Raw genomic sequence first — 16506 nt, forward strand, 5'->3', positions numbered from 1 at the left:
CAGGGCAAGAACTAACAGAGGGGGCACAAGCGCACTCTACCAGGAAAAAAGGGAGCAACAATAGCCTTCCTGGCTAACACTCCCATTCAAGACATATGCCTGGCGGCAAAATGGGCTTCGGTGCACACTTTCACTAAGCACTACTGCGTGTATACACAAATGAACAAGGAAGCACAAGTAGGATAGAAAGTGCTTCAAAATATATTCAACAACCAACGCTCATCTTCCACCCAGCCGCCACAAACATAACAAACTGCTACAAAGTCTATGCACAGCATAGTGAATCCAGAAAGATTCACGCTGCAAAACGAATAGTTTCTTACCTGTCGGTGTAGTTTTGCAGCTTGAAGATCTTTCTGGATTCACTAGCAAACCCACCCACCTCGGCCAGAAAGATGAGGCAGGAGAAGGTGGAAATACAAGAACAATATACAAACACACCTTAAGAGGCAAGATGGAAATTTATTTACTTAAGGAAGAACTTGAAAAAATTCGAAAAGTATTCATGAACATGACACAAAAACAAGAAAAAAAGAATCCAAAGATGGCGCCCAAAGGTGGGAGCTTCCGCAGGAAGCATGCCAACGTCGCAGGAAGTACAACAAAGGGTGGGACGTCAACGCCCACCTGGGTACAAAAAAAAAAGAGAGAGAAAAGACTACGATTCCGGACCTAACCACTATACAGCGGAATAATGCACAGCATAGTAAATCTAGAATGATCTTCAAGCTGCAAAACTACACCGACAGGTAAGAAGCTATTCGTAATGCTTTGATTCAGGCCAACATTACCCTCAGTCTTGATGATAATCCCTTAATTATCATGGGATTGAAACTTCGTAGACATTTTGCACTTGAAGCATGTTGATTATATTACAGTTGTGTATATGAACAGCGTCTATTATTGATGATAGATGTATTATGTTCTCATTGTATCACTGAATGAGCACAGAAAACTTTTTCACCTCACTAAAATGTATTGATTGAATTCATTTTTTATTTGCAATTTTGGACAATAAAGTCTGTAAAATTGGAAAGAACTGTTTTTTTTATTTACCATAGGGACTACTGTTCCTGTTAATACATATAAATACTGAGCTACTGCTCTAGATTAGATGCAAACAGTGTTTGAAATATTGAATGTCTGAAGAAGAGATGACATTCAAAAAAACTTGGGTGTTGGCTTAATGGTGTATTTTGAAGGGCTCCATGTAGATGTTAAATGTGACTAGGGACTACATTGAACCCTTGGGAATATGATGATGTCTCTGCGTGGAGTCTGCTCTTGGTATATTTTCCACAATTTGAACATGGAAGAAAGTGATGTGAAAGTATGGAGGTTACTCAGTTACTGTATCAGTTCTCATTGGGTAACGGTGTAGTTATCAAACTTCCATCAACCGGTTTCTACTGAGAAATGTGCGGGACATGCATGTAAAGATGCACATCTTTGCATAAAAGGGTGTGCACACATAGTACAGACTATGTGAGCAGCTTTTGAGAAGTGATCTTCAGTTCTGCCACCTAGTAGGCAGCAGTTTTAAGTTTCTTAACTGCAGAAAGCTTTTTAAGTGTTTGTTCGATACATTACAGAGTGATGGGCTTTTTTATCCAGTGACAACATATTCTCTTATTTGTCTTGCCTGATCCAGATGTCCCATGCTGCAGTGAATGCAGTTTGCAGAGCAATAAAGCTGCAGTGTGAGCTGTACTCGTCCCGGCAGATTGCGATTTGCTTGGATCCTTACTGCGGGCTCGGCTTTGCACTCTGGTGCCTTTGCAGGTATGAATTGCAAACTCTAGCAATATATGTGAACTATCGATTAGCAATGTTTCCAAGTGCAACATTTCAGAGCTACAGTAGTGTTGTAAACCATTTTAGGACACTATTGTAAATTTCCCCATTCATGCCTTTATGTAGGTATAAATCACTAGGTCCTTATGTAGGCATAAGAATCATAACCATATTTAGACATAGCTCATGCAGTCCAAATACGGCAGGGCTACTTCCACTAGTTCCGAAAATCTACACTGATTTCTTGGAAAACTCGGCTTCAGCAGCTAGGGACTTTCCCTTGCTCGAGAACTGACTTGTCCAAGAACTCATGGAGTATTCAAAGAACAGAGAGTCTTTAATGACGTTATTATGTCCACCTTTACGTCAAACTCAGCAACTTCAAGGTATAAATATGTCCACACTTGCCTTAGCAAACACACAGTGGTTTGGAGCAGTTTGACTATATACTTGCCCGACGAGCCCTGCTACTGCAAGTGCCAAAGGAAGCTGACCCTCCAGCAGACGCACTGAGACAGGCGCTGTCATTTCTCCTGCCGAGAAATCCAGCTCCACTGTTTCCAAGCTACCCTTGCTTGTTGTTGGGAAATCGAGTCCAGAGACTGACCATCTTAATTCCAAACTAAGGTACGGAGCTGATTAGACCCTAAGAGAAATCTTGGACAGATTCTTGCCAAAAGAATACTATATTTATGCTACACCTCACTACTACCCTCGTACTAAGCTTAGGTTAGGTACATCGCGGTAGGCGTATTTTAGAAGCACCAGTTGAGTAGTTTTAGCCTGTTATTTATGTATGTATTCATCTATGGTTTAGGAACCATACAATGCTCTTACAGTATTATTTTATTCTACTCTTTATACTGAATGTATTACATTTTACAACCAGTTTTACGAATGTAGCAGTTCATTTCTTATGCTTGAGAAAGAAGACTGTTCAATAAAACCTTTTTATTGAAAACGCCCGTGTGGCAGAGTGGGCTAAAGAACGGTGATGGATTAAACCCAGATCTTTTGACTGGGTGTGAGTGTTTGATTGGTTCAGATGCTCCGTCCATTACCACCCCCTTTTGTACCTCTTCTTAAAGGAGCTATAGAAGCCATCCTTCCTCAACAACAAGGCTCAGTGGTATCCTCTCTATACTTCCTAATACCCAAAAAGGTCTGTTCTTTACAGCAATCCTAGATCCTACATCCTGTCAGAACATTTCCACATGGTTACCTTGCAAGATATGATCCCACTTCTCCAACAGGGCAACTTCATGACTACACCAAATCTAAAAGGCGCCTAGTTTCACATACCAATACACCCAGCTCACCACAGATACTGCAGGTTTGTGGTGGGCGGCAAACATTACCAGTTCAAAGTCCTCCCTTTTGGGGTGACTACTGCACCCCGGATATTCACCACATGCCACCACGGTGGTAGCAGCCCATCTACACAGACAAAAAGTCCAAGTATTTCCATATCGGGACGATTGCCTTATCAAAACTAACACTCGCCAACAGTGTCAACAACACACTCAAATTATAATACATTTGCTCCACTGTGAGAAAATGCCATCTTTCCTGCATGGGTATGCCCCCATTTTTTGCTGAATTGCTGATGTGCTTTGACTGAGTGTGCCCTGGGCTCCTGCCAACCAGGTGCTCAGGGCCTGTGTTCCTTCCCTAAAACTGCGTTGAAACTAAAACCCAATTGGCATCTCTGGCCACCTGTCAGCCCTAGTAAATGGTACCCTAGGTACCCAGGGCATGGTGACCAGAGAAGACCCCTAAGGGCTGCAGCACTTATTTTGCCACCCTTAGGGGCCCTGTACCCTGACACCCACACACTGCTTTTGCAGGCTGAGTGTCTAAGTACAGAACTAAACAGAGAATCAACATGGCACACATCCCTGTGTGCCATGCCCACAAGCTCACTGCCCTGGTATCCATCAGTCACCCGTCTAGCTGGGTGCCCTATGCCAGTGGTGTGGGAACAGGTGCATGTGCCATCTGACCCTATAGTATCCAGGGCCATTCTTGGGCACTGTAAGGGCAGTGTTGCCATTAAGAGTATATGGTGCTTGTCATTACGAACTCTACAGCACCATGATGGCTGCACTGAAGACTGAGAAGTTTAATATCAAACCTCTCAGCACATTAAACCCGCACTGATGCCAGTGTGGAATTTAATGTAAAATGCCCGACCGAGAGCATCTTACCTAACCAACTCCCAGTGTCCTGACTGTGTGGCTACCACCAGACATGTTTCTGGACCCCTGGGTCGAGAGCCTGCCGCACTCGGGGGCCTGAAACAATGCACATCCTGGAACGAGGTGCCAAGCCTCCTCCCCCAGGATGGGCAGGGGAAGCTTCAATACCGCCTTTGTGAGCTTCTCCAGGCCACTCGCTGTACTCAGCAACTGGCCCCCACCGGTTCTGCCCCCACTCTGGCGGGAAGAACAGCTGGAAACCCTAAGTGAGGAAAGGGGGTGTGCCAGCCTATGACAACCCCAACTCCTCAAGTGGGAGAGGCGAGGTAAAGCATGACTCCGAGCCCTGCCCAATCACAGCTAGGCTCCTGCCCCCCTCCCACAGGAGAGGAGCAGGCTAGGGGGTGTGCCCACTCCAGGACAGGGATCCATTGGTTCCTGCCCTTGCCCTACCTGTAACGCCCCTAAATTTAGTATTTAGGGGCACCCTGAACCTTCCTTCCGCAGATCCCGATTGGAACAAGAAGATGAAGGAGAAACAAGAAGACCTGCCGTGAAGCTGCTAACAAAAGGGCGACGCCCACTGACTTGGCCCCAGAACCCTACAGGCCTGTTGATCCTTGAACCTGTTCCTGTGAAACTCCAGCGTCTCCTGCGGACAGCAACGTCAAACCCCGGAGGACCTGCCTGCCCTGAACCTTCCAAAAGACTGGGACTCCCACTAGCAGTGGTTCTGCTCAAACAGCAATATCCCTGGTGCCAGGCAGGAACCGCTAATCCAGCACACTCTGCACCCGCCAAGCTTGGCCTATGCCTGAGTGACCCAAGACCATGTGGACGTCCCCCCGGCGACTGTGACCCGGAGTGCAGTGCCCAAAGACCCTCCTCGATGAACCAAACAACGCCTGCAGCCTCCGAACCAGAGACCCCTCCAACTGCGAGCAGCTGAGGGTCCCTGTGCTGTCCTTTGGGGTACCTACCTCTTCTCCAAGATCCCAACTTGCCTCTCGAAGTGGTGGTCGCACATGAAGAATCTCCGTCCCTGAGTCTGCAGCCTTTGTTCACTTTTTAACTTTCCCATTGGATAACATTGAGCGCCCAACGGCTCAAAAGCACCCTGCACCCAGCCACCCGAGTGCTGCTGGAAGTGCAACAACTACCCTAGACTACTTCCCCACTTGCCCTGAGTAAGTGACCATGAGCCTAGCTCCCACAGCTGCGTGGCCTGCTTGCTTGCAGCCACCAACCAACGCCCCCCTACCCTCCATTGGATTGCATTGGGCCTACTCTCTCTGCACCCGGCTGCCCCTGTACCGCTGAGGGTGTAATTACTGTATTTTCCGACTCTGGGAGACTCTAAGTCTATGCCCAGGACCTTAACTCCACCAGTCGAGTAGTTACCTAAAAGCCGATAACTCACTTTCCTTCCATTGGTTAACTTGACTGGTTTCACTTGAAATTTCTTTTTTAAGTGTGGAGTTTTCAAACTTTAAAATATTATTCTAAAATCAGCCGAATAACGAATTCCGAATTACTCACTTGTGATGAGGAGAGAAGCCAGTACTGTACCTTTCAGCCCAGTTCTGAACGGCAAAAGTTATCCTAACTGTACTTACCAGTTACCTGAATTTTCTTCCATAGGAAACCATTGACTGTTTTTCTGTGAAATTTCTTCTAAGTGTCTATTTTTGCAAACTACAAATATTCTTTAAAAATCATACCAAAACGTAATTACTTACCTGTTTTAGGTAGAGGTCTCAGTGCTGAACTTAGGAGTCCAGTACTGGATTACAAAAGTAACAATAACCTACTTTACCTGTGACTTGAAATTTCTCCCATAGGATAACATTGCTTGGTTTTTACTGAAAAGTTTTTAAGTGTGTACTTTGAAAATACATTTATATTCTTTAAAAATCACAACTGTAACAAAAACGCTTTTACTTAACTGTTTACAGCTTAGGTCCCGGGACTGAATCCAGGATCCAGTCCTGTGGTTAGAAAGTCATGCTTAAAGTAATCAACTGCATTTATGTAGAAAAACCCATTGAGCTCAATGTTAAATTGTGTTTGAAATTGTGTTGCCCATTGCTCCCACTGTAGCTATTGTACTTGCAAAGTCTATTGCCTTTTCTGCAAAGTAATTACCTAAAGTTACTCTTATTGAGAAAAGTATATTTTGATACCTGTTGGTTCTAAAATAAAACAACTATATCTTTTGATAAAAAAACAATTGGCCTAGAGTTCAGATCTTGATTGTGTAAGACCATTTGCTAACTGATTGTGTAAAACAAATGCTTTACACTGTCATCTGATACTGCCTTACTGCTCGACCAAGCTACCACGTTAGAGAGTAAGGTTATATCTAACTTTAACCCCTGCCATACCTCTGGAGACTGGGGACTCTATACACACTGTACCTTACTTTGGTTCATTATATATAGAGCCACTTTCTTACATCAACATTTGGGATTCACCATTAACGTTCCCAAGTCACACAAATAGCATTAGATTATCCCAATTCTGCCAGAGTCCAGAATTTTCAGACACTATTACCTCAATTTCAGGCCAGTCAACAATTCGCAGTGATGACAGTTATGCTTCTTTTAGGGGTGAAGGTTTCCTGTATTGCCATAGTACCTCATGCCCGACTACACATGTGTCTGTTACAAGAATGTTTAGCTCAACAGAGGTCTCAGTCACAGGGTCAATTAGAGGATTTAGACTCCTCACTCATGGGACGGTGTGCGCATTTCAACAATCTCACAGTACTGGTTCTCTAGGAGGCCAGCCATAGAGGTCTCCACATCTTCTCCCTAGAGTTTCAAGCTGTTCAACTAGAGTTGAAAGCTTTCCTTCCTCACCTCACTGGCAAGGTTGTCCTAGACCGGACGAACAGTATGACAGCCATGTACTATCTACAAAAGAAGTTGGGGGATGTGCTCTCCACAATTATCTCGTCTATCACAGACCATGTGAAGAGAGGCTCTACATCACAACATTCACCTGTTTGTGAAATACCTTCCGGGCAAAGACAATGATTTTTCAGACCGCCTCAGCAGGATGGGTAACAAGTTCACAAGTGGGAACTCCACCCACAAGTCCTCCTTCCATACTTTCACAGATAGGGGGTCCCTCAGACAGACCTTTTCTTCGCAACCACAGAAAACGCAAAATGCCCAAACTTCACCTCCAGTTTCCCACACCCACTATCCATGGGCAACGCACTATGGATGAGTTGGTCGGGGATATTTGCCTACGCTTTTCCTCCTCTCATTCCATTTCTGGTTCGGAAGCTCAGGCAAACATCTCTCACGATGAAGTTAGTGGCTCCCACTTGGGCTCGTCGGCTCTGGTTCACAACCTTACTGGACCTCTCTGTAGTTCCCCACAAGAAGCTCCCCAACAGCCCAGAGCTTCTCACTCAGAGGAGAAATCAGACACTCAGATCCCAAAGCTCTCAACTTGGCGATCTTGCTCCTGAGATCCTAGAACCTCAATCTACCACCTGAGTGTATGACCATCCTTAAAGAAGCTCGTAGACATACCACCTGAGCATGCTAATCAGCAAAATGGAAAAGGTGTCTGCTATTGTGATCCAAAACATATTGATCCTTTCAAAGCTAATTTACAAGATATTGTCTGTTACCTAATTGATCTACAAACATCTGGACATTCACATCTATAAGTTTAGATCTTGCTGCAATGGCTGCCTATCAAAATAGACAACATATCTCCTTATTTAAAATACCAGTAATTAAAGCCTTCATGGAGGGTCTCAAAAGGATTATTTCGCCATGCACCCTCATGGAACCTTAACATTGTCCTTACACAACTTATGTGCCCTCCATTTAAGCCAATGCATATATGCCCCCTTCTGTTCCTGTCTTGTAAAGTGACATTTTTAGTTGTTATTACTTCACTTAGAACCTTTCTTCCAGCTCCCCAGGAACAGGGTGCTTCTCCACACCAACCCCAAATTTCTCCCTTAAGGTGTCTCTCATTTTTACCTCGAACAATCGAATTGACTTTTTTTCCCACAGCCAGATTCAGTTGTTGAAAGGACTGTTCACACATTAGATATTAAAAGGGCCCTTATGTTCTATATTGATAGAACTAAAACATTAATGAAAACTAAACAATGGGTAGTCAGGGGCCTTCAATCATGTTTTGCTAAAGCCAAAAGAACTTTACGTACACCTCCTAGAGCACACTCTATTAGGAAGAAAGGAGCATCCATGGCTTTCCTTGGAAACAATACAATTGCTGACATATCCAAAGCATCGCTAGGACTATGGAGCAAATGATGGGAGGGTTTTCACACAATCACTCAAGTTGAGTAGGAAGGCCCTCACACACCGACCTGGTCAATGTCATGCTTCATCATCGGGCCCCACCGAAGAGACCGAGTGCCTCTTCGGTGTGCTACGACGCCAGAAAGACTGCGGAGCTGGTCGTGTGGTGAGGACGTGTTGTGAAGGAATAATGATTAAAAGTGCCTAAAAGGGTATCAAAAAAATCTTTTAATGAGTGATCCCTAAGACACGGTAATGTGGTATATGTGTCTGAATTTACGTGCCAAGGTTGTTAGGGTTTGGTTTAAATTCAGCTAAATACCACGTGGTTATATTAATCAGTCAACATGTTTCTGCCGTACTAGTGGTATAGATTCACCAAGGCATTCTTCAGGACTATACCCCGGCGGTATGGACACTCTAATAGTCCACCCTGACCTGGGGACGTGAAAGTGAAAAAAGAAAAGTGAAAAAAGTGCTTAAAAATCAGAAGAGCAATTTGCTCATTCCAAAAAACCCCAAATTCAGGGATGTCTCAGCACCTGTGGAGAGAGAATATACAGACAAACAAATATAGACATACATACAATTAGTATATGCTATGGTAAATCATCATAGTGCTCCAAAGATGGTGGCAAACAGTAGTGTGCACACAATAATCAATATTTTATGCACCATCCAAGTACCCCTTGGGGATTTTGTAGCAATATACACTAGGAGGTGAAGTGCTAGAGGTGATTTAAAACTACTGTTTGTAGAGGGGTAAAAACACGGTATGCATTCTCCATGAGGAGGGATCAATTTGACCAAAAGGTCGGTGACCCCCCTTAGATGGTAAATATGGGTGGTATCTCACTTTAAAATAGGGCGCTACTAGCACCATGGGTCTCGGGAGGAGGATTGGAGCGCGCCTGGCACATCCTGAAAGGAGAAAGAGTTAAATGACATTGCCACCAAAGCGTTCAGGTACTTAGCTTATGGCGATCGTAATAATCGTCCTGCTGAAAACGAAGACTCACGCCCTCAGCGCTCTCAACCCGCTTCTTAACCTGCAAGATTCCTCTAGACCGGACCCCGACGATGGGGAGCGGGGCCGGCGAGAGCGTTTAAATGCGCTGTGTATTCGGTTTCACCGCGCGGTTCCGGGTGGGCGTGGCCCGCTCAGGACGAGGCTTGGGACGCACACGCCCCTGTGGGCGGAGTGCGCATGGGTTTCAGAGCGAGGCTTGAATATTAGAGCCTATCGCTCGCATGTTCGCCAGTTCCTGCCGGATTAGATGTAATACTGGCAGGCTTTCATTTTTACAGTGGCAACAGAGCTATATTTACATTGCTACAGTGATAGCAATAAACACGGGGTTATTTTAGGTACACAAACTCTTTTGGCTATGAAAAAGTGGTGGGGTAATCACAGTATTCTTGTGATATAGATTGGGGGATAATTATGAGGCATAGGTTGTATAAAAGCACAGATAATTAACAATCTGGGAAAACAGTGCATATCAGAGGGCTTTAATGTTTCTTTTTTGTCAGACACGATCCCTTTACATGGTCTTGGTAGACGAGTGTACAAGATTGTTTGCAGTGATGGGAGTAGATCAATTTGGACCACATTTTTTCATGACAGGACGTTGTTCCAAGGGATATCGTCATTAAGGCCATTGATGTTGGTCCCCAGACGATATACCCAACGCTGTTCCTTTTCGAACAGTCTGTTTTGTACATTCCTTGTGCCATCAATCGCTTCAATGACGGTCCACCTCATATCATTGGTAGTGTGATTGCTATCCAGAAAATGGCGACTCAATTTAGTTGTTGCTTTTTTGCACCTTATGTTGCTCCGGTGCTCGCAGATGCGTTGTTTTACCTTTCTTGTGGTCATACCTACGTACCGTAGCTGGCAAGGACAGGTGATGAGGTAGATGACGTTTATTGAGTTACAGTTAGTGTGTTCACGTTGGGTCCACACTTTCCCTTCTTCCAGTGACAATGTTTTGGTAGCCTGTGTTAGGTGACACACACTACAGTCCGAGCAGGGGTAGTGCCCGGTGATTTTAGGAAGGCCCCAAGATGTCGTCACTGACGGTATTATGTTTGGTGGTTTTTCTTTTGGGGGGGTTGAATCCCTTATTAAGGGTAGATGACGGGTAGCCTCTATTTTTTAGTTTTTCCGTGAGGTTGACTGATTGATCTTTGAAGTCTGTGGTAGTACTACAGTTCCTTCTTAGTCTAAGGTATTGTCCGTAAGGGAGGTTTTCCTTCAAAGGACGAGGATGGAAGCTGCTGAATTCCAGGAGGTTATTCTTTGCGGTTGGTTTGTTATGGGTTTTTGTGGTAAGTGTCGTTCCACTAATTGATATGACCCTTAATAAGGGATTCAAAAGAGCCAAAAACCAACCAAGGGAGGTCCTCCTGGAAGAAAAAACCAACAATCCAGAACAGATCCCACTCACCTGTGTTACCACATATAGCAGTCTCTCAAACATTATGAAAAAAAGCATAAACAAACACTGGAACATTGTGAAAACCTTGAAAAAAGATTGGGAAAAACCTCTCTTTTCTTTTAAAAAAGGACGCAGTTTGAGAGATGCACTGGTCCACACCCGCCCAAAAGAAAAACCACCAAACATAATACCGTCAGTGACGACATCTTGGGGCCTTCCTAAAATCACCGGGCACTACCCCTGCTCGGACTGTAGTGTGTGTCACCTAACACAGGCTACCAAAACATTGTCACTGGAAGAAGGGAAAGTGTGGACCCAACGTGAACACACTAACTGTAACTCAATAAACGTCATCTACCTCATCACCTGTCCTTGCCAGCTACGGTACGTAGGTATGACCACAAGAAAGGTAAAACAACGCATCTGCGAGCACCGGAGCAACATAAGGTGCAAAAAAGCAACAACTAAATTGAGTCGCCATTTTCTGGATAGCAATCACACTACCAATGATATGAGGTGGGCCGTCATTGAAGCGATTGATGGCACAAGGAATGTACAAAACAGACTGTTCGAAAAGGAACAGCGTTAGGTATATCGTCTGGGGACCAACATCAATGGCCTTAATGACGATATCCCTTGGAACAACGTCCTGTCATGAAAAAATGTGGTCCAAATTGATCTACTCCCATCACTGCAAACAATCTTGTACACTCGTCTACCAAGACCATGTAAAGGGATCGTGTCTGACAAAAAAGAAACATTAAAGCCCTCTGATATGCACTGTTTTCCCAGATTGTTAATTATCTGTGCTTTTATACAACCTATGCCTCATAATTATCCCCCAATCTATATCACAAGAATACTGTGATCACCCCACCACTTTTTCATAGCCAAAAGAGTTTGTGTATCTAAAATAACCCCGTGTTTATTGCTATCACTGTAGCAATGTAAATATAGCTCTGTTGCCACTGTAAAAACGAAAGCCTGCCAGTATTACATCTAATCCGGCAGGAACTGGCGAACATGCGAGCGATAGGCTCTAATATTCAAGCCTCGCTCTGAAACCCATGCGCACTCCGCCCACAGGGGCGTGTGCGTCCCAAGCCTCGTCCTGAGCGGGCCACGCCCACCCGGAACCGCGCGGTGAAACCGAATACACAGCGCATTTAAACGCTCTCGCCGGCCCCGCTCCCCATCGTCGGGGTCCGGTCTAGAGGAATCTTGCAGGTTAAGAAGCGGGTTGAGAGCGCTGAGGGCGTGAGTCTTCGTTTTCAGCAGGACGATTATTACGATAGCCATAAGCTAAGTACCTGAACGCTTTGGTGGCAATGTCATTTAACTCTTTCTCCTTTCAGGATGTGCCAGGCGCGCTCCAATCCTCCTCCCGAGACCCATGGTGCTAGTAGCGCCCTATTTTAAAGTAAGATACCACCCATATTTACCATCTAAGGGGGGTCACCGACCTTTTGGTCAAATTGATCCCTCCTCATGGAGAATGCATACCGTGTTTTTACCCCTCTGCGCCGAGACACCCTAGGGTATTTGTTTGCGCAATAAAAATCTCAAAAATAAAAATAAAAATCTCAAACAGTAGTTTTAAATCACCTCTAGCACTTCACCTCCTAGTGTATATTGCTACAAAATCCCCAAGGGCTACTTGGATGGTGCATAAAATATTGATTATTGTGTGCACACTACTGTTTGCCACCATCTTTGGAGCACTATGATGATTTACCATAGCATATACTAATTGTATGTATGTCTATATTTGTTTGTCTGTATATTCTCTCTCCACAGGTGCTGAGACATCCCTGAATTTGGGTTTTTTTGGAATGAGCAAATTGTTCTTCTGATTTTTAAGCACTTTTTTCACTTTTCTTTTTTCACTTTCACGTCCCCAGGTCAGGGTGGACTATTAGAGTGTCCATACCGCCGGGGTATAGTCCTGAAGAATGCCTTGGTGAATCTATACCACTAGTACGGCAGAAACATGTTGACTGATTAATATAACCACGTGGTATTTAGCTGAATTTAAACCAAACCCTAACAACCTTGGCACGTAAATTCAGACACATATACCACATTACCGTGTCTTAGGGATCACTCATTAAAAGATTTTTTTGATACCCTTTTAGGCACTTTTAATCATTATTCCTTCACAACACGTCCTCACCACACGACCAGCTCCGCAGTCTTTCTGGCGTCGTAGCACACCGAAGAGGCACTCGGTCTCTTCGGTGGGGCCCGATGATGAAGCATGACACTGACCAGGTCGGTGTGTGAGGGCCTTCCTACTCAACTTGAGTGATTGTGTGAAAACCCTCCCATCATTTGCTCCATAGTCCTAGCAGTCCTAAGACTGACTAGACCTCTCTTCTTTTGTTGTACTACATTTAACCGGGGATTAAGAGAGTGTCCTCAATTCTCCCTACCTCTCCCTTTGTTGATATATATCCAAAGCATCTACATGGTCCACACCACACACCTTTACTAAACATCATTGTGTAGATGTTTTAGCACGCCAACATGCCAATATAGGGCATGTACACTTTTCCAGACAACTGCAACACCCACATGTAAGCCACTGCTTTTCGGTGGGACCGCTTTACAGTTTATGCAAATCATGTGTATCTACACCCGCACATGCCTCGAACGGAATATGTAAGTTACGCCGTTATCATCTTTTTTTGGCATATAGTGATGTAGATTCACGTGTCCACCCTCTTCCCCGAAAACCTCTGACCGTTGCAGTTTTACTCTCTATTCACATGGACATCTCATTACTTACATTTACCCTACACTCCATTCACACCCGGCTGTGGGAAGATAATCTAACAATGGAGTCGGTGCCCATGCGTATTATCACCGACGGAGGAGCTGCTATACCTCATGACTCCGAAGCGTTCTTCTTAGAGAAGAAAAATAAGGTGCACACATCCGGACCCAACTATAAATGGCAGGAGTATGCAAAGTATTTGAATCTACAGTACTACATGCCACAAACAGATGCTTTCAGGGTAAGTAGCATAGTCCTGCTAGCCCCTCCTTATAATCAAACTATATCCCAAAAATGATTTGTAAGTGACAAATTTTGAACCCTATGGAAAAAGTGAATTCTGTAGTAACTAGCACATTGCATAGGGAAATTGGCCACAGCCCAGTGAACGTCTAGATGCTTTCCATTTTGACTTAGCAGCAACACTTAGATCCACCACTTGCTGTTCTCAAAGCAAAGGTCAAGGACAATGGTAATAAATGCGAACTCCTCAGCTCATCTGCCAAATATGACCAGTTCTTCCTAATGTGCATCAGAGACCATAAAGAAACGTTCTTCTCCATTAACAATCACTGCTGTTGCTGATCAACAAACTATACAATTCTTCAGTGTCAGAAGCATCATCTCCCCTCTGTTAAAATCATCATAATCATCGAGCTGGGAGTCGCACTGTAACTTTACTGTAGCAGTAGAATGTTAAACATAGCCAAAGAGCGAGCAATGCATGCTTTAAACTGACACACTTTAACTACCTCCACCGCACCTATTAGACTCCAGTCAGACTACAGAAAGTTAACCAGGCCAGAACTTCGGAATGCCTGTGCTGCAGCGAACAGGGTGCTTGCTTCCTACATATGTCATGGTCCTGCAGTAACCTGCAGCCATACTGGGAAGCAGTGACTAATCAATTGAAGGGAGTGACATACAGTGTACTTGCAGCAACTGTCAGACAGTGTTTGTTGAGTATAGTCCCAAGGCCCAAAGGCAACAAAGTGCAGCACAGATTTGCAATACTGGGCCTTCTACTTGCCAAATGCCGGCAAGCGAGCTACTGGCTCTCAGCGAGGAACCCACTCTGGTGGCGCCAAGAGATGGAGGATTGGGGCCTGATGGAGGAGATTAGACTACACAAACTGCAATGAGAAGAGGGAGCGAAGCAGTACATAGCCACTAGGAAGAGAATCCTGGTGGGAACAGCCTTGTGGCTTGACGACAGCCCAGAGACAATCATAGTTTAACAATCAGATATTCCCTACAGGGCTGAGAGGAATGCCATGGAGAATGGAGGCACACAGTGGACATTAGATAATCAGAATGGATGGGAACAGTGGGGAATACTGTATGAGCTGGGATGCAACACAATAGAATGCAATGTTTCTAATTGCCACTGAAGTGTTACTTAATTGCTGTGCTGGTGTAGGCTAATGTTATATTGTATGCTGTCACTACAATGTTCAAATAAAACTCACAAATCAAGATAGGGAGAAAAATAGGGGTGGCCTCATCCATAAGAGCATGGGGCAGTGACACCCCCCCCCCCCCCCCCCTCCTGTGACTGTGAGCCATTACGTGACAGTCACATTAGTCACATTTTTTCCCTTGAACAATTTTCCCCAGTGGGTGCGGGGCAAAACAGCTCTCTCTCCAGTCAAGCTGCAACATGAGGTGATTGATGTGAGGACTGTTAAGATGAATACACGTAGTCCATGGATGGTTGGAAATCCTTTATTCAGGAACATAACCCCTATTGACAGAGGAAATGCGGACGCAGCCGCCAGTCAGCTCTCACCACAAAATCTGCCCACTACCTCTAACATTCTTAAGGAATGTTCAAACCCCTTTTCAATTAATAACAAATGCCCACTACAAGGAGCGTGAGGACTCGAGCACTAGAACACAAACATGTAGTGCTCGAGCCAGGAAGAGCATAGTACTGGCTCGAGACACAACACGGCACAGCTCGAGACACAACACTTCTTCCCCCTTCACAACAACAACATATAGAAGAAAAAAAAAATATATATATATATATAATCTTCCAACTTTTTAGGTTTAGTTCAAACACGTTTAGAACGTACAACATCACACATCCTATCAGCACAAACATCATGCACAGATGACGACTCTTCTGTGGTACCAGAGCACTCTAAAGAATTCCTACAGGAAGAAGAATCTACTACCTTATCAGTGCCCTGGAACTCTGATGCATCTTCAATCCAATCATAACTCTTACCTAGGAGAACTAATGTTACCCCTAAACAGTGCACTTCTGTTCGCATTCCATACCTTCCCGTAACTCAACAAAGCAGAATTACAAAGCACCTTAATAACCTTAAGAGGAGTAGAGTATTTGCTTTCACCTTTGGAAACAATCCTTCCCTTTTTTACTTTGACAATATCACCCACATTGAGAGCTACGCATTTCCTATTCTTGCTGAGCTTCTCCTTCCAATGTCCCTGATTATCCACAAATGAGTTTCTCACATCTTTGGCAGACCAGATAACTATTTTAGTACAGTTTAACCAACCCATGTTATCTTTTGTGCGGGGAGAACGTCCTTTCATAAGTTCAAATGGCGAAAATCCCGAAGCATCATATCTGATAACCCTATACGCCCAAACAGTCTTTCTCAACTCATCCTCCCAATCTTTGTTATTGCTATTGCACAACTCAATGATTCCTTTGATGACCCTGTTAAAGCTTTCCACGCTACCATTTCCTTCAGGGTGGTAAACAAAAGTAGTCCTATGCACTATGCCTGAGTCTTTGATAAATTTCTTAATTAGTTCTCCACAGAATTGCCCACCATTATCAGAAATAAGGTCCTTTGGAAGACCTTCCCTACTGAAAACTTCAGCTAAGAACTTTAACACACTCACCGAATCAATCCTATCAACAACACCATATTCTGGCCACTTTGAAAAATGATCCACAAGTACAACAATATACTTCTGCTCACCCTCAACATTATTCAGTGGTCCAAAAATGTCAACCCCGACCC

The 16506-nt window shown here is 44.3% G+C and overlaps 1 protein-coding gene across 1 annotated transcript in view; it reads left to right on the plus strand.

Annotated features, from left to right (window-relative positions):
* Nucleotides 1-16506, plus strand: part of DIP2B (DIP2 acetate--CoA ligase B (putative)) — a 792630-nt gene that overhangs the window by 638732 nt on the left and 137392 nt on the right. The window contains exon 30 of the mRNA XM_086966287.1: nt 1652-1782. Coding sequence (XP_086822413.1) covers nt 1652-1782 — 131 coding nt within the window. The remainder of the gene's footprint in view (nt 1-1651; nt 1783-16506) is intronic.

The sequence above is a fragment of the Lissotriton vulgaris genome, chromosome 1_1 (assembly GCF_964263255.1).
Source record: "Lissotriton vulgaris chromosome 1_1, aLisVul1.2, whole genome shotgun sequence".
NCBI lineage: Eukaryota > Metazoa > Chordata > Amphibia > Caudata > Salamandridae > Lissotriton > Lissotriton vulgaris.